The sequence below is a fragment of the Eulemur rufifrons genome, chromosome 2 (genome assembly GCF_041146395.1).
Source record: "Eulemur rufifrons isolate Redbay chromosome 2, OSU_ERuf_1, whole genome shotgun sequence".
NCBI classification, from domain to species: domain Eukaryota; kingdom Metazoa; phylum Chordata; class Mammalia; order Primates; family Lemuridae; genus Eulemur; species Eulemur rufifrons.
In genome coordinates, this window is record NC_090984.1 from 48932140 (window position 1) to 48956865 (window position 24726).

The following is a 24726-nucleotide window of genomic DNA, read 5'->3' on the forward strand; positions in this document are numbered from 1 at the left end:
TTGATTGATTGAATGATTAGCAGATTCTTGCTCTATTGCCCGGGCTAGAGTGCAGTGGCATCATCATAGATCACTACAACTTCAAACTCCTGACCTCAAGTGATCCTCCTGCCTCAGCTTCCCAGAATGCTAGGATTACAGGCATGAGCCACCTCACCCGGCCTATTTTTGGTGACAAGATGTTCCAGGTTCATCTTGGACATTTCCCACTCAATTGTGAAATCAGCCATTTCTTCAAGGAGTTTGGGTTCCATTTATTAGAAAATGCTATGTAAAGACCGTAATCTAGATGTTCATTGTTAAGATTTTATTTTAGGCCTTTTTTCCATTTGGATACTTTCAATTCAAATTCAGGACCATGGAATTTTTAGCCTCATCAAAATTGTATTTCTATATGCTTACTTCTATATATACTGCTATCCTAACTACTCCAACATACTCATTTGCTTTATCTCAGAGTATATTTACAGTTTGAGAATAATAATAGGAATGTTAACTCCAAGACCAAGAGTACTGAAAATAGTTTGTTTTTCAGTTGTTTTTGCCCTTAGAGAATCCCACTAAGATAATTCAAATTACTAAACTTTAAAGTCACTTGAAATAATTACTCTCAATCTGATTATACCATCAACTTCATATATACTTATGTTTTATTTTGCTTTTAATTTTAGGGATACTTTAATTTTATAATTATGTAACATATTTACAGGGTTCCAAATCAAATTTACAAAACAAGATCTATTCAGAGAAGTCCAATTTCTACCCTGTTGCCTCACTCTCCTATAGATAACCATGCTTTTTAGTTTTTGAGATATGTATCTATATATCTGTATAGATATAGATATACATATGTAATATTTTAATCTCCCATTAGATAAGCAGTAACATATTATACACACTATTCTGCTTTGCTTTTTTTTTTTTTTTTTTTTAAATAATTTTGAGACAGAGTCTCACTCTGTTGCCCGGGCTAGAGTGCCATGGCATCAGCCTCGCTCACAGCAACCTCAAAGTCCTGGGCTCAAGCGATCCTCCTGCCTCAGCCTCCCGAGTAGCTGGGACTACAGGCATGTGCCACCATGCCCGGCTAATTTTTTCTGTATATATTTTTAGTTGTCCATATAATTTCTTTCTATTTTTAGTAGAGACGGGGGTCTCGCTCTTGCTCAGGCTGGTCTTGAACTCCTGACCTCGAGTGATCCACCCGCCTCAGCCTCCCAGAGTGCTAGGATTACAGGCGTGAGCCACCGCGCCCGGCCTGCTTTGCTTTTTAAACTTTACAATTCATCCTGGAGAACACCCCATATCAGTATTATATGCACAATAATCTCAGGTAAAGTATCTGAGCATTTTGCAAGGTAAAACTCTAAAGCTTTATCATAATGTGCTTTTTTCTTAAATTGCTCTACTTTTCTTCTTTACCTATTCCTAAGGCTATCAGTGAACACCATCAGGAATTCCTACTGATCGATAATAATTGTATGTTGCCTTCCTGAAGTAAATTGGTTTTTGATAAGAAAAAGTATTAAGGCAGACTAAGTATAGGGTCTCCTTGAAAATGTAACCTTACCTCAACTTTAGCAAATGAACGGCTTTGCACTTTTACTGGTCTTCCACATTAAGAAAATTAAGTGGCTCAAAGTCTCAAGATATTTGACTCATATTTTATTACCCTAAATTCTGGTACAGCAACATTAGAAGTCTATAAATGTAGTCACCCAGGAAAGTTTCATAAACTCATCATGGGGCTCTTCTGCTCTTACCACATCCCAATGGAAATAATCTTTTCCTCCAAACATTTATGCTAAGACTTTTCCAAAAGGAGAAAAATATAACTCGGGAATGGTAAAAGAAAAATAGCCAAGTTTTAAAAACTCTAGAACATGTTTTGTTTATTCCTAATTACAGTTGACCCTTGAAAAACATGGAGTTGGGGTGCTGACCCCTTTTGCAATCAACAATCTGCACATAACTTTTGATTGCTCAAAAACTTAACTACTAACTACTAATGGCTTACTATTGCCCAGAAGCCTCACTGATAACAGAAGTTGATTAATATATATTTTGTATATGTATTATATATGGTATTCTTACCATAAATTAAGGTAGAGAAAAGAATGTGATATTAAGAAAATCATAAGGAAGAGAAATTGTATTTATAATACTATTCATTAAGTGGAAGTGGATCATTATAAAGTTCTTCATCCTTGTCGTCTTCACACTGAGTTGGCTGAGGAGGAGGAGAAAGAGAAGGAGATGGTCTTGCTGTGTCAGGGGGTGGCAGAGGCAAAAGAGGTGGAAGAGGAGATAGGTGACTCAGGCACACTTGGTGTAACTTTGCAGAAATGCATCATAATTTCTAATTTTTCTGCTTTTCCGTTTCTCTAATGATGTTTCTATATTGTACCAATACTTCTTCCACCATTTGCTTTAGTTTCAGTGCCTGTATCACAGAAGAGTCCATGTCATCAAAGAAGTCTAAAGTAGTCTTGAATAATCAGAGCTTCTGCCACACCGCCTAATGTCAATTTGTTCTGGCACTGCTTCTTCTGTCTTCCTCATTGTCTATCACTGGTTTGGAAGTGCTTATCTCCACCAAGTTACCTTCTGTTAATTTCTCTCGTGTGGTGTCTATTGGCTCTTAAATTTCTCCAAGATCAATATTTTAAACCCGATCTTTTTTGCTGTATCCACAATCTCTTTCATGATTTCCTTAATTGGTTTTGCCATACACCCTGTCAAGTCATGGTACACCTGGACAGTTTTCTCCAGCAATTATTTATTGTTGTGGGCTTCAAAGCTTTCATGGCTTTTTCTATAACAATGGCCTCTTCAATGGTGTAATCCTTCCAGACTTTCATGATGTTCTCTCTATTGGAGTTCTCTTCTATAGCACTGACAATCCTTGCCACAGAGCACTGTGTGTACTGAGGCTTAAATGCACTTATGATCCCCTGATCTAGAGGCTGAATTAGAGACATGTTTGGCGGCAGGTAGACCACTTTGATGTCTATAGTGTTGAATTCATGGGGCTCTCAATGGCCAGGGGCATAGTCTAATATCAACCCAGGTAACACAGCCAGACCTCTGTCTCTAAAAAAACGAAAAAGGGGGGAAAAAAAAAAAAAAAAAACAAACCCGTTCAGGCAGACATCCTCTCTTGGTCAGCAGAAGCTGCTTCTGTTACCTTGACATTTTTAAAAGCCAAATCTCTGTAAAGTTATCAAATCATCCTTTGCTGGCATTAAATTCTTCAGCTTTAGATCCTTCACGCTCCTTTTGCTTTGTCATATGACTTCACTCTTGACTTTTTTTTTTTTTTGAGACAGAGTCTCACTCTGTTGCCCAGGCTAGAGTGAGTGCCGTGGCGTCAGCCTAGCTCACAGCAACCTCAAACTCCTAGGCTCAAGCGATCCTCCTGTCTCAGCCTCCCGAGTAGCTGGGACTACAGGCATGAGCCACCATGCTCGGCTAATTTTTTCTATATATATATATTTTTTAGCTGTCCATATAATTTCTTTCTATTTTTAGTAGAGATGGGGGTCTCACTCTTGCTCAGGCTGGTCTCGAACTCCTGAGCTCAAACGATCCACCCACCTCGGCCTCCCAGAGTGCTAGGATTACAGGCGTGAGCCACCACGCCCGGCCTTGACTCTTATTAGCATGCTATCTCTATAGCAAACCTGCACCCATATAGAAGCTGCATTTTCAATGAGATAAAAAGGTATGTCACAAAAAGTGCAAGGTTTTGTGCCTGCTGGCATAGCTAGTGATGGCTTCACAAATTTTTTTTTGAGATGGGGTCTTGCTATGTTGCCCAGGCTAGTCTCAAACCCCTAGGCCTCAGCTTCCCATGTAGCTGGGATTATAAGTATGTGCTACTATGCCCAGCTCCTTTTATTTTTTTACAGTGGTCCTTATATTGGATTCATTTACCTTGAAATTGTGGGCAATTGCAGCTGCAGACCTCAATCTACAGTACATATCAAGCAATTCAAATTTTTCTTGTAATGTTATGACTTTTCTCTGCTTCTTGGGAGCACTTCTAGCATTACTAGTTGCACTTCATATGGGGGCAATGGTGTTATTCAAGGTTTATGGTATTGTACTAAGCATGATGAAAAATATACAAGAATAAAATAAACCAGTATCTACATATATTTTATGCATTCATGACATACCTTTTTCTTAATTTTTTTGATATTTCTAGGCTACATGGTTCATCTTCAGGTTTTTTCAAATTGTCACAAAACTCCAAAAAAATCTTCCAATATATTTATCAAAGAGATTTCATGTATAAGTGGACACACACAGCTCAAACCCGTGTTGTTCAATGGTCAGCTGGGCATTTTTTCAATAAATTCTCTTACATGACTGGATTCCTAAAATTGTAGAATCTTTTGTGTAAATTCATTTGTTTTACAGGGATCTGAAGAAATCCCATAATATACTAATCACAGTTTTATTAATATCCCAACTCTATTCTTAAAGATTTTGCATGTCAAAAAAACTTTTAGGTTCTCCTATTCTGCAGACTATCTTCGTGCCTTTATTGGAGGTTTGAGAGGATAAATTAGGCATCAGTCTGGCAGAGTCACAGATCAGAGAAAGGACTAAAACAGAAAAACCAGGCAGCACCTCAATTCCTCCAGAACAGTCTTCACAAATTGGCATCATTGTTATGCTGGAAGTAAATCTGCAAATCTCACACCTCTCCTAGTGTAAGAAAAAAAGACATTCCAGAGCTCTTTTTTTCCCTTCTTCTCCAAATTAGAGATAGGATCTTGCTATGTTGCCCAGGCTGGACTTGAAATCCTAGGCTCAAGCAATCCTCTCACCTCAAGCTCCCAAGTAGCTGGGATTATAGGCATGACCCACCAAGCCCAACTCAGAGGTAATTTTTTGTTTTTAGTATACACATGTATAAAAGTTGAATTTAGAAAAAAATTAATCAGCACTTATGGACTGTAGAATAGTATTAAATTAGCTTTTTTCTTTGAGGTAGACCTTAAGCTTAACTTACCTCAAGCTCTTTTGAGTCAGATAGCTTATATGCCTATACTGTGTAAGCTCAATAGAGAATCTGTAGCCCTAGTCTGAATCAAGAACTTAGGATTCAGACTAGGGCTACAAAATTTTAGTTAGAAATCACAGGGTTATTTTTCTATTTTGAAAAAGACATACAAAAAATTTTTTAAAAACCTGGCATATCAATTTGTGAAATGTGACATGAATATATATATGTACACACATACACATATATATGAAATCACACGAAGAAATAGCATAGTAAGGTATTTTGAAACCATGCCTGAGTGTGAACAGATTTCAGATGAAATACAACTAATGGTTTTGCTTAAGTATCTAGGTAATGTTCAAGATATTACAATCACTCTTCTATATCCCATTTGCAAAAATTAGCAAAGTAGGCTTCAAAACATGATTCCTGTTGTTTTAGCAGGATATTTTTTGGTAATGATCCCGCTTCCTTATGAACTTCTTTACTCATCACTGCCGAAGTCTTCTTGTGGGATGAATACAAGGTTCTGTGAACCCCTAAGATTCAGAGAATTGAACAGTATAAAAATACTGATACACGTTTTAAAGCAAAACAGAACCCCAACTCTAAAAATAAAGTAAGCCAGGGGTATAGTACTGATAAAAATGAGTACATCTTGAGGCAGTATTACTACCACTCCCTATTATATGCACAATAACCTCAGATAGGTAAAATATCTGAGCATTTGCAAGGTAAGCCTCTAAAGTTTTACCATAATGTGCCTTTTCATGTGTTCTACTGTTTTTCTTTCCTATTCCTAAGGCTGCCAGTGAACACCCTCAGGAATTGCTTAGTGTGTCAGGGTCCCCAAGTCTACCCCCAGGTTGAATGATTTGCCAGGAGTTCACAGAACTCAGCATAGCATCACACTCGCAGCTGTGAATTATTACAGCAAAAACAAAATAGAAAAGGAAAAAGGTGCATGGGGGGGAAACCAGGCACAAGCCTCCAAAGTCCTCTGCCATTGAAGTCACACAGAATGTGCTTCATTCTGCTAGCACCTGAATTGTGACGTGTGAAATGTCTACCAGGAAAACTCGTTAGAGATGCAGTGCCCAGGGTTTTTACTGGGGGCTGGTCATATATGTAATTTCTACCTAGCATGTATGAAAATTCTAAACTCCCAGAAGGAAAGCGGGTATTCAGCACAAACCACATTGTACCAACAGCTTAGTCACAGTGAACCACTCTTACCAGTCAGTATGGGGAGGGAACCCTCTTGTTATGATAAAAGGATAAGTTTGGCCCGATATATCTCTCATGCTCATTGGCCATGTGACGCCTTCTGCCATGGCATGACCATCGTCAGACTCTGGTGCCGTGCATGCTCTTGGACTTCCCATCCTCTAGAACCATGAGCCAGATAAACTTCTGTTCTTTATAAATTATCCAGTCTGTGGTATTTTGTTATAGCAGCAGAAAATGGACTAAGACACATTCTGATATCTAAGTTCCCAGATGCACCAGCCAAGGAAAAACCTTGTAAGCAGATCTTTCAAAGGATGAGAAGCCTGCTATGTTATTCTGTTCTGCATAATCACTGACAATCCCACAGGAATAATCACCACAGACATTTTCAATTCAAGAAGACTCTTCTAATTCAGAAACATGCATTTTTTAAAAAGACAATAAAGAATTTACTGCTTGAGAAATGGTTAATTCACTTATGTTAATAGATCATCATAATTATATTTAATCTTCAGTAGCTTTACTGAAAAGTGGAATGAAAATATATGAAAAACAAAGAAAAAGTCAGTTTGGTCTTAATGAACCTTAATCCTCCAATATAAAGAGGGCTCTTTCAGTATTGCTAGCAGCAAAACCTATAAAATATGTCACAATTGACTAGAAATAGACTTAATGTATGACTATATATAATTAAGCAAAAATAAAGTTGATGATCTCTTGGCAATAATAGTTTAGACGTGAACTTTAGAAGTGAAAGGTAAAGGAGGCATAATAATGTTATGTTTATGAAGATAATTTTCTTCAGCTAATATTTTGGGGATACAAGAAGAAACTTCATTTTGTTGTTTTCGCCACTTGAGTATATTCTCTGCTAGTTCTTCTGTTTCAGTCATCAAAACATCCATCTTTGCAAAAGCCTTGCTCTGTAACAGTTGAAAGAAAGGGAAAACAGGAGAGAAATTATATCTGTCACTAATTCCTTATCATTACATCACAAATCATTATGATACCAAAAATTAATACCTGACCTTTGTCCAGCCCCTTACTGTAAAAGCTCCTTAATATTGTGCTCTCCCACTTTTTACAGTACACACCTTTTCTTTGTGAGTTCATCTCTCCTTTGTCTTCAGTTATCAATTCAGTGCAGATGACCCTCAATCTTTACTGCTAAACCTAACCTCATTCCTAAAATTCAGTCCCACATTCAAATCCGCAGGCAATCTCTATCTGGATATACATTCAATTTAACTGCAGTTCAATGAACCATTATCAAACATTTACCACAAATTAAGACATTTCAAAAAAACAAACTCATTAACTTCTTTAACCCACACTTGATCTTACCTTCAAGTCACTCAGACTAGAAACTTCCTTTTTTTTTTTTTTTTTTAAAGACAGAATCTCTCTCTGTCATCCCAGCTAGAGCGCAGTGGTGTCATCATAGCTCACTGCAACCTCCAACTTCTGGGCTCAAGTGATCCTCCTGCCTCAGCCTCCCAAGTAGCTGGGACTAGAGGTGCACACTACCATACCCAGCTATTTTTCTGTTTTAAGTAGAGATGGGGTCTCCCTTAGGCTGGTCTCAAACTCCTGACCTCAAGTGATCCTCCCACCTTGGCCTCCCAGAGTGCTAGGATTATAGGCATGAGCCAGTGGGCCCAGCTTTAGAAGTTTTCATTACCTTGGATATAGTCCTTGTCAAAATAGTAGCTAAGTTCTAGAAATTTATCTTCCACAATCAAAACAAAAAAAATCTATACAATCCTTTATATTCCTATGCTTTAAATCTTTTATCAAAATGACTGTAATTATTCTCCAAGTTTCTCTGACTTTGGTTTCTCTGTCTAGTCTTCTAACCCAGAGCTGATCAACCTTTAATGTGCATAGTAATCACCTGAGGAACTTGTTAAACTGTAGATTCTGATTCTGAACATCTAGGCTGAATGAAGTCTGCAGATCTACATTTCTAACAAGCTTCCAGGTGATGCTGATGCTCCCTGCCTATATCGGAATGGCAAGGCTCGGTGTACTCTATCCAGTATTTTCTCCATGATCAAGGTACAATTCTGATCAACTCACTCCTCTGTGCCCTTTACTAAAAAACAAAACAAAACAATTCAACAGCTCTCCAGTATCAGACAGTAAAGTCTAAAGTTCTTAGTCTGGTTTTCAAGGTGTTCCATAAAGTAGCCCTGAGTAATCTCCTCCTCAATACCTTTAAGCATCAGCCTAAGTGGAATGCCACTTTCTCCTCAAACTACCTGTGCTGATTTGTTGCTTTTGGTCAAACTATTTCTTCTGATGTACGTTCAAATTTCACCCATTCTTTTAAGATTCAGCTCACCACTAACTCCTATATAAAACTTTACTGAAGTCCTCTTACCCCTATTCTACTCCGAATACCTCTAAACTGGAAGCATTCCCTCCCTTATCTATGCACAATAGATAGCATCTCTTTATAATTCTATGCTGCATTTATTACACAAATATAATCCTATAACATAGAAAGCATATATCTTATAGCTGTCTTGCCAAACCTTGAGAATTTGATGGCAGGGATTGGTCATACCTATCTTTCATGATATATGAAGCGTAGCACTGGTACAATAAAGATAACACATTAATTAAATCTTGGAATAAAAGTATTTAAAATAATTTCTAAAGAAAAATGATGTAAAGAAGTAAATGCTTCTTGATTTTAAAAATAATTAGCTTGACTCAGCCACAAAAAACAATGGTGATCTAGCACCTCTTGTATTATCCTGGATAAAGCTGGAGCCCATTCTAACTGAAGTATCCCAAGAATGGAAAAACAAGCTCCACATGTACTCACCATCAAATTGGTATTAACTGATCAACACTTAAGTGCATATATAGTAATAACATTCATAGGGTGTTGGGCAGATGGGAGTGGGGAGGAGGGGATGGGTATATACACACCTAATGGGTATGGCGCACACCATCTGGGGAATGGACACGCTTGAAGCTCTGACTCGGGTGGGAGCAAGGGCAATATAGGTAACCTAAACATTTGTATCCCCGTAATATGCTGAAATTAAAAAACATAATAATTAGCTAGGCTGGGTGTGGTGGCTCACACCCGTAATCCTAGTACTCTGGGAGGCTGAGGTGGGAGGACTGCTTGAGCTCAGGAGTTTGAGACCAGCCTAAGCAAAAGTGAAACCCCATCTCTACTAAAAATAGAAAAACTAGCCAAGCATTGTGGTATGCACCTGTAGTCCCAGCTACTTGGGAGGCTCAGGCAGGAGGATCCCTGGAGCCCAAAAGTTTGAGGTTGCAGTGAGCTACGATGATGCCACTGCACTCTACCCAGGGCAACAGAGTGAGACTCTGTCTCAAATAAACAAAAAGGGATATTGAACCTCACTCCCCCCACCACTTAATTCATATTAAAAAAAAAATAAAAATTAGCTCATAATATTAGCCATCAAAAACTTAAACCAGGAGAGCACACTTATGAGATTCTAGTATAAAAGAAATAAATATAGCTATATTAATACTCACCATTTTCTTTAGATTTGCATTTAAATGAGGGATATTTCTAATTGTTTCAAGATGGGTTTCTAATTTCTCAATGAAAGTCACAGCCAAGTCCAGCAAATGTACCAAATATCTGAAAGAGAGAAAAAAGTCAACTATTTTTTTTGTGTTCCCATTCTTTTCATTTAATCAGGACTTCTAATTTGAGATAAGAGAATTACAATCAACCTAATGAGCCAGTAACAACCTTCCTGCATTCATGAAAATATCAGTGATAAAAAATGTCCTTCTCTTTTACTTTAAGCAAGTCTGAACTTGTCATCCAAATAAAAAAATGGGGCCGGGCATGGTGGCTCACACCTGTAATCCTAGCACTCTGGGAGGCCAAGGCAGGTGGATCACTTGAGGTCAGGAGTTCTAGACCAGCCTGAGCAAGAGTGAGACCCCGTCTCTACTAAAAATAGAAAGAAATTATCTGGCCAACTAAAAATATATATAGAAAAATTAGCCGGGCATGGTGGTGCATGCCTGTAGTCCCAGCTACTCAGGAGGCTGAGGCAGGAGGATTACTTGAGCCCAGGAGTTTGAGGTTGTTGTGAGCTAGGCTGACGCCATGGCACTCTAGCCCGGGCAACAAAGTGAGACTCTGTCTCAAAAAAACAAAAAAAGAAAAAAAAAATTTTTCTCATATAAGTAAAAGATACAATAAAACCTCATTCCCTACATAAAACTTCATTCCATTTCAATCTACTTATTCTTAGTAAAGAGTGAAGATAATAAGGGTAAATGTACTTTATTGAAATAGTCCATCCATAAAGCTACTTTGAATCTTTGGGTTTACAAAATGCTTTAAAAATCATTACTCAGCTTTTGTTTAAGGTAGTATAATATATACACTAATGGTAATATACTGTACTAAATAGATACTGAATATATTCACAAGAATGGGGTTTTTGTATATCTATTATTTTACTATGAAATAAAAAATCTGGGCTGGGCACAGTGGCTCATGCCTGTAATCCTAGCACCCTGTGAGGCTAAGGCAGGAGGTTTGCTTGAGATTGAGACCAGCCTGAGCAAGAGCGAGACCCTGTCTCTACTAAAAAAAGAAAAAATTAGCTGAGCAACTAAAAATAGAACAACAAAAAAATTAGCCGGGCATGGTGGCGCATGTCTGTAGTCCCAGCTACTCAGGAGGCTGAGGCAGTAGGATCGCTTGAGCCCAGGAGTTTCAGGTTGCTGTGAGCTAGGCTGACACGATGGCACTGTAGCCCAGCCAACAGAGCAAGACTGTTTCTCAAAAAAAAAAAAAATCTGACACATAAAAGATACTGATTTGTTCAAGGTAAGCTAGTAAGGCACTGGTTCAGAAAGTTAGCAATTAGATCTCCAGATGCTTGCTTCTTTATTTTTATTATTAATTATTATTATTATTATTTTTTAGAGACAGGGTCTTGCTCTGTTGCCAGGGCTAGAGTGCAGTGGTGTTATCATAGCTCACTGCAGCCTCCAACTTCTGGACTCAGGCTATCCTCCTGCTCAGGCTCCCAAGTAGTGAGAACTATAGGTGTGTACCACCACGCCTAGCTAATTTTTAAAAAATTTATTGTAGAGACAAAGTCTCACTATGTTCCCCAGGCTGGTCTTTAACTCCTGGCCTCAAGCAATCCTCCCACCTTGGCCTCCCAAAGCACTGGGATTACAGCCATTGCACCTGGCCTATTATGTATTACTAGCAATAACCTACATCTTTAATTTGATACTTAAAATATTCCTATCAGGAAGAGAACAATAAAAATCATCTCATAGTCTATGGATTGGGAAACTGAGGCAAAATTTTAAATCATTTGCGCAAGGCTTTGAGGCATGTAAATAATACAGATGAAAAAAAAATCCAGTTTTTTCCTCCCTTGGTAGACATTGTTTTCATATGTCCCAGCTAAATCTCTTCAACAGAATATTTACATATAGGCAATATTAACTCAACAATAAATTTACTTCTCAGAAAACAGTTTATACATAATAAAAATGATTTTTACCTACCTTGCTACATGTTATAGATCTAAGTTCTTTCATTAAAGTCATAATTTATAATTCCCAAAACACAATGGGCAAAAGGAAGTCGTCTTTTCACCACAGGTATAATTCTTTTTTTTTTTTTTTTTTTTAATTTCAATAGATTGGGGGTGCAAGTATTTTTTGTTACACGGATGAATTGTATAATGGTGAAGCAAGGGCTTTCAGTGTACCTGTTATCAGAATAGTATACATTGTACCCAACAGGTAATTTTTGATCCCTCAAACCCCGCCCACCCTCCCCTTTTCTCACCACTTTATGACAACATTTACCCATTGTTTAGCTCCCACTTATAAGTGGGAACATGTGGTATTTGTTTTTCTGTTCCTGAGCTACTTCACTTAGTTGTGAAGTCTCCAGTTCCATCCAAGTAATAGCTATAATTCTTTAAAAGCAAAGGATTTTCTTTCTGGCTTAATGTATCAACATTAATAATGTTAACAAATACAATCATTAATATATTGCTTCATGAATTATGCTACAAAGTAACTGCTAACCTAAACAAAAATTACCCTCAGAAAACATGCATAACCGTTAATTTCTACTTTTCAGTCTTACCTGTGATAAACAGCTTCAATAGGTAAGTTTTCCTGGCACATGGGTTTCAACAGTCTTTGCCTGAGGGACCTCTTCTCTTTTAGCACTGCTTCCAAATGATCATTCATGCTTTGCAGAGTATGACACTTCTGAGCTACACAAACCAGAAACAGTAATTACAGTTAGCAATCAGAAAAGTTTTGGAATTACTAATAATTTCTTCTTTGCTTTGGTTTGACACTATCAATGTCAAAATTTTATCCCATTGTTTCCCTCCCAAATATCTCCTCTTTGCTATCTTTAATACCAATACCAACTTCATTTTCAACTACTTTCTCTTACTATTCCTACTGTTAACCGGACGTAGTGCTAAATTCTTTCTCTGTGTTTCTCAACTTTATCTTTTATTCAGTTTTCATAGCCAGAGCCATATTCTTCACATAAAGTCTTTTTTTCTATCCCTGTCTCTAATAGTCTACACTGGAACATTAAAAAAGAATTATTTTACAGCTATTTCTTTTTTCAAAACAGGGTCTCACTCTGTTGCCCAGGCTAGAGTGCAGTGGCATCATGAGAGCTCACTACAACCTCAGACTTCTGGGCTTAAATGATCCTCCTGTCTCAGTCTCCCAAGTAGTTGGGACTAAAGGCGCATGCTACCATCTCCAGCTGATTTTTAAAATTTTTTGTAGAGATGGGGTCTTGCTACTGCCCAGGTTGGTTTCAAACTCCTGAGCTCAAGCTATCCCCTGGCCTTGGCCTGTCAAAGTGCTAGGATTACAGGCAATGAGCCACCATGGCCCCTTTAGTCTCTTTTAATCTGGAAAGTTCCTCAGCATTTCTTTGTCTTTCAAGTTCTCCTGACTTTGAGGAGTCAACATGGTCACTTTTTATGTTATTTGCACTATTCAAGTTAACACAACTTCTACTGGAGTGCAGAAATAAAAGACTGTGTTAGCTTTGGGGCAATACCTGGAAACACTATGGTATATCATAATTTTGCTACCTGGTGCTTATTTACAATAACCCAAGAAAAAGTTGAAACTCCAGTGATTACCCACTTAACCAAATCACTTACCCAAAAAGAAAGGATGAACAATATCTGCTGTATCCTTTGCTAGTTTCAGGAGTTCAATTTCCAGGTTTTTCTACATGAAAAACAAAAGTAACTAACATTTAGCTCACTCAGAAAGTATCCTGAAGTTAAAGTGTGGTAAAAATGGATAGTCTTTAACCCAAGAACATGCTACAGGGAGTATATTCCTTAAGTGAGATGGGAGGATAATTTGTTTAAGAGCCCAAGGGATTTACTGAAGCTTTTCATTTTGGTGTTCTTGCCCTGCTGCTGCTATTGTTATTACTACTATTACTATTAGTATTGCTTCTACTATTAACTACTGTAAGTAAACATCTATCCAGCTATGTGCTAGACACCGTTTTAAGTTCAAGCGAACTGCTATGTGAATCAGTAAAAAAATGTTTTTTCTGTACTAGAAGCAGACAGTGAAAAATTCAACATAATTTACCTGATAGATTTCAGCTTGAATATTTGTGATCTGCTGTAGTCTGGAGAAGTTCATAAAACAAGAAGTTGTTTTCTTAGATATATTTAACATCTCCTATTGGTAAATGAACAGGGAAAATAGCAGTTTGTCACAAAAAGTTTCTGTGTACACTGGAATAGCATGCCCACAGGTCTAAAATGAGAATACATAACATACAACACTGTCCCTGAACATGAAGTACAGAGTAAAACAGTAGCAATGTGTATTTCCTGTTTTTAGAACCTTCACTATCACAAATCCCTTGCCCAAATAATTAAAAAATAAGAAAAACAAACAAGACAATCATTTTGTACTATTTTCCTAACGTATTATACATAAAAGATTTGTGTTACTGATAGCTTATCAGAGGATTCTAAGGCTCCACCTTTCCAAGGACGCAGGCCTAGTTTCTCTGACCTCCCTGGGGCTAAAATCACTAATCCCCCATGGAATAGTTTATCTGATTCATTAAACGGTCTCAATTGTCTACAAGTCATTCAAAGTGTCTATGTTCACATTTTCACTCCCTTAAAGGAATGTTTGTGTCCAAGCATAATCATTCTTTTAAAAAGGATACCCCTTTTTTTATCCTTTCATTTTGTTATTCTGTTATACTGTCCTCTTAAATTGTAGGTTACCTCAGAATATGAATATTATCTTGTTTAACCCTAGACTTCATCCATAATGTCCTATATCATCTTCTTTTCTAGAATGTTAGCACAGGAAAGAACTTTAGAGATCATATAGGCCAGAAACTGAGAAACTGTAGTCCATGAACTAAGTGTAGCTCATTGACTGTTTTTGTACATCCTGTAAGCTAGGAATGGTTTTTATATTTTCAGATTGTTGAGGGAAAAAAACAAATCAAAGAAAAATTTATACTTTAGGCCAGGGATGATGGCTCACACCTATAATCCTAGCACTATGGGAAGCTGAGGCCAGAGGATGGCTTGAGGTCAGGAGTTCGAGACCAGCCTGAACAAGAGTGAGACCCCCCGTCTCTACTAAAAATAGAAAAAATATATATATTTTTTATAACACATGAAAATTAAATAAAATTCAAATTTCAGGGTCCAGAAATAAAATTTCATTGGAACAGAACTTCTCTCATTCATTTACATAGTCTCTCTGGCTGCTTTCACTACAATCACCTATTTGAATAGCTGCAACCATATGGGCTGCAAAGCCTCAAATATTTACTATCTGGCCCTTCATAGCAGAAGTTTGCTGACTGAAAATAATCACTTTTATAAACACTTATTGAGTTAGGCAATGGAAGATACAAGGATTAATGAAATAAGCTCTCTGTCCTCAAGTGGCTCCTGATGGTTGGGAAGGAAAAGGTAGAAAGAACATAACATTATAAATGCTCAATAACTGTCAGTATTAACATACATGTGAGAAGAGCAGGGGAAGATGTAGCCAGAAATGTAGTTTCCTATATAATCATAGATGATCTTGAGTGCTATCCTAAACAATCATAATGCAAAAAACAGGAGCAACTGCACATTTTCTGGTGAAGAAGTAACAATGATAATATATAATACTTAATTTAGAAATTTAACTGGGGGTAATATGAAAATTGAAACTAACGGAGAGCCAGGAGCTAGAAGGCAGAGGAAATAAAAAATGATTGTTCAATGAGTACAGGAATTCCTGATGACACTGTGTACTATATATATATATATGTATGAACTTGGAATTTGTGGCATCCTTTCTTCTTTTTTCTGTCCTTTCTTTTTCACACTGAATTCTAGCTGAGGGACATTGAAAGGGAGGCAGTATAGCAGAGAAGTTAAGAGCAGAGGCAGTCAAATGGGGAAGGGGCTGCAGAGGAGGGCAGCACACAGGTTGAGAAAACAGAACTGGTAGATTCTGCTTTTTTTTTGTAAATCCAGATCCTTATCTTAATTTATTGCCAGTAGAGGGAGCTTTGATCAAGACTCTATGACTCACTTAAGGTTGCTGGAAAAATAGGATGTGAGGCCACTAAAGCAGCCCTAGGGGCAAAATCTAAAGCAAATACTTCATTATCCTGAGAGCCGCCATGGAGGGTCAACGCTGGCTGCCCCTGGAGGCCAATCCTGAGGTCACCAACAAGTTTCTTAAACAATTAGGTTTACATCCTAACTGGCAATTTGTTGATGTATATGGGATGGATCCTGAACTCCTTAGCATGGTACCAAGACCACTCTGTGCAATGCTACTTCTCTTCCCTATTACAGAAAAGTATGAAGTATTCAGAACAGAAGAGGAAGAAAAAATAAAATCTCAGGGACGGGATGTTACAGCATCAGTATATTTCATGAAGCAAACAATCAGCAATGCTTGTGGAACAATTGGACTGATCCATGCTATTGCAAACAATAAAGACAAGATGCACTTTGAATCTGGATCAATCTTGAAAAAATTCCTGGAAGAGTCTGTGTCAATGAGCCCTGAAGAACGAGCCAGATACCTGGAGAACTATGACGCTATTCGAGTTACGCATGAAACCAGTGCCCATGAAGGTCAGACTGAGGCACCAAATATAGATGAAAAAGTAGATCTTCATTTTATTGCATTAGTTCATGTAGACGGGCATCTCTATGAATTAGATGGACGGAAACCATTTCCAATTAACCATGGGGAAACTAGTGACGAAACTTTATTAGAGGACACCATAGAAGTTTGCAAGAAGTTTATGGAACGTGACCCTGATGAATTAAGATTTAATGCGATTGCTCTTTCAGCAGCATAGCTTGTCAACAATGGAAACACCAAATACTGTATTATTTGCAACAGAATTTAAATTCCCGCTGCCATACACTAACTCAAAAATTTTGATATTTTCATTAACTTGACTGATTAAACTTTATGTGAATTAAAAAAAAAATACTTCATTATCCTACAGACAGTTAACCCTACCTTTCTTTCACCAAATCACTCTCCAATGAATAGATCAAAATAGAATAAAGTTTAAACAAGCTATGTATTCTAGAAGAACTGTATGAAATTACAATTTTAGGCATCATTCTTAATTTTTAATGGACATGAATGATGTGCACTATGATGTGCAAGGAAGGATGGGCTGTTTAAAGGGATCACATGACAAATCATTTTGAAGCAATTAATGCTGAATCCTTCTAATAGAAATAGGTTTTCATATGTAAAGTTTGCTTAAAATCAAATCAACCTACAAGTTCATAAATAGTTTCCTCATTGGGACTAGCTGTACACTAAGATTGTCAGAGGATCTTAAGGAGCTATGGAGTGGCAGATCTTAACTGTAGTTAAAACAGGTAACTGTCTAATTAATGTTACTTGAGACACAGTAGGAAGATATCCCTCAAGACAACCACTGCCCCCAAAAAGAGCTTATTCATCAATGCCTAAAATTCACCAGTGCCTTACTCCTTTGGTTTAGGCATTTATATTTTCTACCAACACTCTCTAGAGGGACACTACGTCCCAAATCTTTTTTTTTTTAAGAGACGGTTTCACTCTGTCACTCTTGCTGGAGTACAGTGTCCCTGATCATAGGTCACTATAAGCTTGAATTCCTAGGCTCAAGCAATTCTCCTGAGGCTGGGTGCTGGCTCACACCTGTAATCTTAGCACTCTGGGAGGCCCAGTGGTGGGAGGATTGCTTGAAGACAGGAGTTCAAGACCAGCCGGAGCAAGAGTGAGATCCCCGTCTCTACTAAAAATAGAAAAATTAGCTGAGCATTGTGGCAGGTGCCTGTAGTCCCAGCTATTGAGAAAGCTGAGGCAGGAGGATCTCTTGAGCCTTGGAGTTTGAGGTTGCAGTGAGCTATGATGATGCCACTACACTCTACCCAGGGTGACAAAGATTCAGTCTCAAAAAAAAACCCCAAAAAACAAAAGCAATCCTCCTGCTTTAGCCTCCCTAGTGACTAGGACTATAGGCATGCGCCACCATGCCTGGCTAATTTTTTAATTTTTTGTAAAGACAGGTCTCATCATATTGCCCAAGCTGGTCTCAAACTCCTGGCCTCAAGCAATCCTCCCACCTCAGCCTCCCAAAGTACTGGGATTACAGGCATGAGCTACCATGCCCCGCCCAAATGTCTTATAGTATGAGTTTACCAAATTATTTTATGACAGGGGAACTGGACAGTACAAGTGAGAGTACTAGGTAACTTGGTAGAAAGAAAACAGGAGAGAAGTGAGGAAGGATTCAGCTGGGGAGTGCTATGGTCACCCCTGGAAAAGCTGGTCAGCTAGGACCACCTGAACATCCCCACCTCCAACATGACACTACATCTTCAAAAGAAGTTTAAAAACTTTCAAGATAGTATCATAGTATCTTATCACAGTTCACCTTAAGAGATGACACAATGTGTTAGAAAAGGGACAGTGATAGAATCTAATTCTACTTCACTAGTTGAGTGACCATGGGCAAATTTTTTTGCTATTTTAGGTCTTAGTTTCTTAAATTAAAAAATACTGTAAAGTATTAGAAGTCTCTAATCACTCTTCTAAGTATAAAAAGTTATATATTTTATACAAATCTTCCATCATGTTCGTACTGCAGTTTTCTGCAGATGAGTCTACCTTTTAACTTTTCTCAGTTTCCTGTTTAGTGAAATTCCTCAACTTCTTCTTTATATGAAAATTTCTTTCCCTTAGTCTCAATGCCCTTGACCCCACCTTCCCCATTCCCTTCTGTCACTTGCATTCCATTATTCCCTCACATGTTCAATTTCTCCCTCTGTAGGCTCCTTTCCCCTGGCCTATGAACGTGCTCTTCCTTCCAACCTAAAACTGCCATCCCTTGAGTTAATCTCTTTTCTTTCCTTCTCAAAATTAATCTTTCCCTCCATTCACGTTCCAAGGTCTTTTATGGCTTTTTCTCCAATACTTTTTTTTTTCCTTTAAAGATGCCAAAAAAAGAGCTTCCCATGGTGCTCTTCTGTACCCAGCGCCTTTCACCCCAAATATGTGCTTCAACGCTTCCCACAAACGAGCATTGTCGGGAATGCTTATTTTAATTACCTACCCATATTTCCCAACCCCGCAGCACACTACAATCTAGAGGCAGTATTTCTGGATGAAAAAAAAGCAGGGAAACATTAGTCTACCTAATCTCCTACAAAGGGGCCTGGGATAATTTACCTACAGACACTCAAAACACAGCCTAATCTAAACACCATCTACTCAGATCCCTGCTTTGGAAGAACCCACGGCAGAACGGTCACAACTGTTGCCTAGAAGAGGCTCTATCCGCCTTTACTCTAGTACAGCCCTCAACACGCACCCTCACTCACACTCCGGTAGCCAGCCCCACCACCTCACAGCCATATTCTGTAGCCACGGTGAGCACCCCCTTGATGACGCCATCGCTGCCCCTACGCACCTGAGTGACTATCCCTGAAGCTACGAAGTGGCTCAACAGTAGCCCAGCACCGTTTGGCGCCGATGCCGGGTCCCAGGGGTTGGCAGAAGCCATGGCTCGTACACACCTCCGCGGAGGGCGCCAAGATTGAGCCGAACGCACGGCAAACGCGCGGCGCGACTCGATGATGTCACGGGCCGTTCCCGCCCAGGCGGAAGCGCGGGGAGCGCATCTCCAGCTCGCGCTGGTCCTGGGTCTTCCCCTGCGGAACCCTCAATCAGCTGAGCGGTAGGAGGTGAGTCTGGATTTCCCTGATCCTCCATAAGCTCCCAGAGGCTCCTGGCCTCGGCTGCAAAAGCGGCAGGGCTTGGTGGTCGGGCTGTTTATTCTTCTCTTTCTTCCTTACCACTCTTGGGCTGGCCCCCAGGATCCAAGGATCGGCGGGAGATAACAGCTGGGGCAGGAGACTCAGCCGGGAGGCCGACGAGGTGGCTGTGTGCCTGGACTGGGCGGTGACAGCTGCACTTTCTTCCCGCAGGAACGTGAGTGGCGGCGCTAGGATGGGAAACAGTGCCCTCCGCGCTCATGTGGAAACGGCGCAGAAAACTGGTGTCTTTCAGCTTAAGGACCGAGGACTGACCGAGGTGAGACTGGGAGGGACCCGACCAGGGAACTTACAGGGAAAGGGACGGCGGGGGCTGCGAAGTTAATCGGTGAGGGATTCTCCACTCTGTGAACTCCTTTCTCCAGTTCCCCTCAGAGTTGCAGAAGCTGACGAGCAACCTCAGGACCATCGACTTGTCCAACAACAAGATCGAGAGCCTACCGCCTTTGCTGATAGGGAAGTTCATTCTCCTGAAGAGCCTCTCCCTGAACAACAACAAACTGAGTATGGCTTTTGCCTGAGAAGCTTTTGCTAGTGATCAGCTGTTACCAAGGGTGGTTTTCTCTTACAAGCTGATTTTTTTGGTTGTTGGTGGTGTTATGAAACCGTTCAGAGGGCTCAAGATGCAGAATGTCAGAGTCCTTGAAGCTTTCTACTTCTTGTAATTACATCTACAAGCCTCCTTGGGTGGTGTAACGATTGTTACTGGGTTAATTTGGACTTGAAAGGGAAGAACATCTTTGGGATGTGATGTAAACAGAGCTACCTAATTTGGAAGGGAGGAAGGATGGGAAGGGGAGGATCCTTCAAATCTCACAAAATGTCTGTTGGATTGTGCCTGGGCCCCTTTACAAAAAGGGCCCATTATATACATAAATGCTGTCCTACATTTTGATGGCACCCTCACCTTCTGAAGACTGTGTTAGTAAAATGCAATACCTAAAAATGGCACATGTGGGAATTCTACCTATATTAACAAGAGGCAAAGTAGGCTGCCATATAGTCTATATAAACTTCATCAAAGGTGTTTTAAGCTCTATCAGATTCAGGTTTTTAAAAAATTTTCTTTGCTAGCTGTTCTTCCTGAGGAGATATGCAATCTGAAAAAACTAGAGACGCTAAGCTTAAACAACAATCACCTGAGAGAGCTGCCATCTACCTTTGGGCAACTCTCTGCCCTCAAGACCCTGAGCCTCTCTGGGAACCAACTGGGAGCACTACCACCCCAACTTTGTAGCCTACGGCACCTGGATGTGGTGGATCTCTCCAAGAACAAGATTCGAAGTATACCTGACATAGTAGGGGAACTGCAGGCCATCGAACTCAACCTCAACCAAAACCAGGTCTGGAGCTTAAGGTTTTTTTCTACAATATATGTGTGGCTTATGGCCTCCAGATAACCTCTTGTTTCCTAAACTGTCATCATGGAGCTAGGTATTAGAGTATAGATGAGAGATATATTCTATGGGCTGAACTAATTTCAAAGCCCAAAGTGCCATGGAGTTAGTTGGGACACTGGGTGTGTTAGTTGTATAGCTGTCTGGGGAAGGGTGGGATAGGTAACAGGGTGAGATCATTCAAAAGTTAAATTACTGTCTCACAAATCTTGAAGAGTTCTTCAGATCCTCCTCAAATATGCCCCTAATCATCTAGCGAGGAGCTATGTCAGGGACATAGCATGGAAATGAGGCTTAAGCTCAGGTTCTGAGAGTCAAACATCAGAGGTAATTCAGTTCTCTTTTTTTGTTTTACATCTTTATTGTGTGTCCTCCTTTTGCTGAAAAACCTTAAGTGACAGGCTTTCTGGAGATAGCCCATTTCATTGTTGCACAGCTTTAATTATAATATTTAAAATTTTGTTTCCGTTACTTTGGAAGCTTTTTGGTTAATATTTATCTGTCTGGAAAAACAATCCAAAGATAGTTGTCTAAGCATAAAGCACAAGTGATGAAACATTAAACACTGTGAGATTGGGTAGCCTTTAGTTTTCCTTGTATCTGCTTCTAGATCTTCGTGGTCCAATGCAGTAGCCATTAGCCACATACGGTTATCACTGTTCTTTTTTTTTTTTTTTTTTGTTGAGACAGAGTCTCACTTTGTTGCCCAGGCTAGAGTGAGTGCCGTGGCGTCAGCTTAGCTCACAGCAACCTCAAACTCCTGGGCTTAAGCGATCCTACTGCCTCAGCCTCCCGAGTAGCTGGGACTACAGGCATGCGCCACTATGCCCGGCTAATTTTTTTCTATATAGATTTTTAGGTGTCCATATAATGTCTTTCTATTTTTAGTAGAGACGAGGTCTCGCTCAGGCTGGTCTCGAACTCTTGACCTTGAGCAATCCACCTGCCTCGGCCTCCCAGAGTGCTAGGATTACAGGCGTGAGCCACCGCGCCCGGCCTACTGTTCTAAATTGTAGTGATCTTAAATTGTGATAAATTCAGCCAGTCTTTGAGAAGATTGGCTTCATCTTTCTCTTAAAGTGGCTATTCCTGTATGTTTTGAACTTTTTGGAAAAAAGTTGTGAATCAGTTCAGCATTAAGTGTCAGCTGAGGACTTACTCCACATTCACCTCTCCTGATGCCCTTAGTCAATGGTTCTCAGACTATAGCGTGCATCAGAATAACCAGAAGAGCTTGTTTAAGGACATCACTGCATCCCTACCCTGAGTGTTTCTCATTTAGTAGCTCTGGGATGAGGTCTGAGAATTTGCATTTCTAGTAAGTTCCCAGGTGATGATCTGAGATGATACCAGGCAGAAACAATAGAATTTGGTGACTTGTAGCATTTAAAAGGCAAAAGAGGTGAGTCAAAGACAGTTGCTTGATGGCCTAAAAGAACAGTGGTGCTACTGAGAATGGATATGCTGATATGCCAGATTGTTTATGGTGAATCATCTAAATGGAAATGTTTTGCTGAAAGTTGGAGACATAGGGGTAGAGATGAGTAGATATGAATGTAGTTACACACTTCGAGGTCATAACATAAGTGATGGCTTTAAGAATGAATGTGCTTTCTAGGAGAAAATTTGGAGAGATCAAATATGAAGTATTAGGGACTGCTGCTTGAAAAATGTCCATAGGAACAAGGGAAGCCAAAAATCAGGAATAATTCAAAAGATAGGAAGAAAAACCAAGTACTTATGCACAAGAAGAGTTTTAAGGAAGGGATAGATGGTACAATTAAATGGAACAGGGAATGAGGACGATTCCTGAATTTGGAAGTAAAGGAATAAAGTGGTATCTGTGTACGTATAAAAGATTGATAGTAGGCCGGGCGTGGTGGCTCACGTCTGTAATCCTAGCACTCTGGGAGGCCGAGGCGGGAGGATCGTTTGAGCTCAGGAGTTTGAGACCAGCCTGAGCAAGAGCGAGACCCCATCTCTACTAAAAAAAAAAATAGAAAGAAATTAGCTGGACAACTAAAAATATATAGAAAAAATTAGCCAGGCATGGTGGCGCATGCCTGTAGTCCCAGCTACTCGGGAGGCTGAGGCAGTGGGATTGCTTGAGCCCAGGAGTTTGAGGTTGCTGTGAGCTAGGCTGACGCCATGGCACTCTAGCCTGGACAACAGAGTGAGACTCTGTCTCAAAAAAAAAAAAAAAAAAGATTGACAGTAAATGTACCAAAATGTTTATGGTGGTTATTTCTGGGTGGTGGATTATAGGTAAACTTTTTTCTTTAAATTTGTGTGATTCTCAAATTTTATATAATGAACATATAGTGCTTTTATTATTAGAAAATTTTGTTTCCAAAAAGCCACTGGTGACCTTCATAAAAGCATTTTTTTTTTTAAAGTGGAGGAGTAGTAACAGAAGCTAGATAACAGAAGCTTCTGGAGTGAGTAGGTAGTGAGAAAATGGAGGCGGTAAAAGAAAGGAAAACTAGGACAAATAGTCAAGTAAAGATTTTTAGTTTTAATGTACTAAAAAGTAACCATTATAATGCTTATGCTTTTTCCTATTATTCTTTTGTTGTTGAATAGATATCTCAGATCTCAGTAAAGATATCTTGCTGTCCTCGCCTTAAAGTTCTTCGCTTGGAAGAGAACTGTCTTGAGCTTAGCATGCTTCCACAGAGCATCCTCAGTGATTCCCAGATCTGTCTACTTGCTGTGGAAGGCAATCTTTTTGAAATAAAGAAACTTCGAGAACTGGAAGGCTATGATAAGGTATGAATTAGTGTTATTCTGCATATCTAGTCATTACCCTAGAGAAGACAGTGGTGAAATAACCCACATTAGTTTACAGCTAATGTCAACAGAATTTGTTCTCCCCCATTTTGGAAGTGGGTTCTAAGAACCAGCCAAATTGTATTGTGCCAAGATGACTTTTTCTCTGTAGACAGCTTATCATAAAGCATCTTTGTCTTTTGATGTGTTTCCTAAAAAAATACAAAATCTTTTTTAAAACTATGTGCTTTAAATTTGCATTTAGAACAGGTAGATTTTGCAGGAAATGAAGGATCATATCCAATAAAAGCCAAAATGGAAAAAAATATATATAAAAGCCTAAATAACAAATAGTATGGCTTGTATTTATTTGCTCATACCAAAATACTACATATGTATTATTTCATGTTTTTTAGTACATGGAGAGGTTCACAGCCACAAAGAAGAAGTTTGCATGATGTTCTCCAGGACCATGGGAACCTTATAGGATACTGACTTCGATCCTCTGTTGGAATCTGGCTGAATCAAAGGATCCTATTGTTGTCAAGGATATCTGCAGTGAGGAGATGACATTCCAGGAGATTATATTTCACACAATGAATTGTTTCCTTTTCAGGGATCTTCTCAAATAAGGAATCAGGAGATAGGAGGATTCCTCGATTTTGAGTCATGGATAGAACAATGCACAAGGTTGATGTTCAAAACCATCATTAGTTTGGCTTTCAGAAACCAGTAGCTAGTTGCTATTTATACAGTGAGGGGTGCTGCCTGGAACAGAATAGCTCCACAACACAGCTTGAGATTTTCTTTAGTTTCAATGTGTGAGCTTTCATAAAGTCAGTTGCTGTTCCATCTCTGTGTTAACATTTCATATTTTTATGAAATTCAAATAATTTGTGAGAGGCTGCTATGGTTAATGTAAGGATTTATG

General features: G+C 39.1%; 2 protein-coding genes and 1 pseudogene across 4 annotated transcripts; 2 read left to right on the forward strand and 1 right to left on the reverse strand.

Moving 5' to 3' along the window:
* Positions 1–6978: 6978 nt before the first annotated feature.
* Positions 6979–19369, reverse strand: HAUS2 (HAUS augmin like complex subunit 2). Of its 2 annotated transcripts, XM_069461066.1 has the most exons (6): positions 19266–19369; positions 13889–13981; positions 13441–13510; positions 12384–12516; positions 9773–9881; positions 6979–7170 (listed from the first exon to the last, which is right to left on the reverse strand). In XM_069461066.1, the coding sequence occupies exons 1-6, from the start codon at positions 19356–19358 to the stop codon at positions 6979–6981; spliced, it is 690 nt and encodes a 229-aa protein (XP_069317167.1). In that variant the 5' UTR covers positions 19359–19369. The 2 variants fall into 2 exon arrangements, with proteins under 2 accessions (XP_069317167.1, XP_069317175.1); XM_069461074.1 differs by lacking the exon at positions 13889–13981.
* LOC138376613 (ubiquitin carboxyl-terminal hydrolase isozyme L3 pseudogene) lies at positions 15949–16774 on the forward strand (annotated as a pseudogene). Its single transcript, XR_011231673.1, has one exon. The product of XR_011231673.1 is annotated as a ubiquitin carboxyl-terminal hydrolase isozyme L3 pseudogene (transcript).
* Positions 19370–19477: 108 nt separating the features above from the next.
* LRRC57 (leucine rich repeat containing 57) lies at positions 19478–24726 on the forward strand. Its single transcript, XM_069461087.1, has 6 exons — positions 19478–19539; positions 19783–19888; positions 19995–20133; positions 20704–20972; positions 23610–23795; positions 24212–24726. The coding sequence occupies exons 2-6, from the start codon at positions 19805–19807 to the stop codon at positions 24251–24253; spliced, it is 720 nt and encodes a 239-aa protein (XP_069317188.1). The 5' UTR covers positions 19478–19539; positions 19783–19804; the 3' UTR covers positions 24254–24726.

Coding starts and splice junctions, on each gene's coding strand:
- HAUS2 (XM_069461066.1), bottom strand. CDS start 19,358: ATGGCTTCTGCCAACCCCTGGGACCCGGCATCGGCGCCAAACGGTGCT. Junction 13,511..13,888: donor TTCAAGCTGAAATCTATCAG/GTAAATTATGTT, acceptor TTTTTCATGTAG/AAAAACCTGGAAATTGAACT. Junction 9,882..12,383: donor ATTGAAGCTGTTTATCACAG/GTAAGACTGAAA, acceptor TCTCTCTTTCAG/ATATTTGGTACATTTGCTGG.
- LRRC57 (XM_069461087.1), top strand. CDS start 19,805: ATGGGAAACAGTGCCCTCCGCGCTCATGTGGAAACGGCGCAGAAAACT. Junction 19,889..19,994: donor AGGACCGAGGACTGACCGAG/GTGAGACTGGGA, acceptor TCCTTTCTCCAG/TTCCCCTCAGAGTTGCAGAA. Junction 20,973..23,609: donor TCAACCTCAACCAAAACCAG/GTCTGGAGCTTA, acceptor GTTGTTGAATAG/ATATCTCAGATCTCAGTAAA.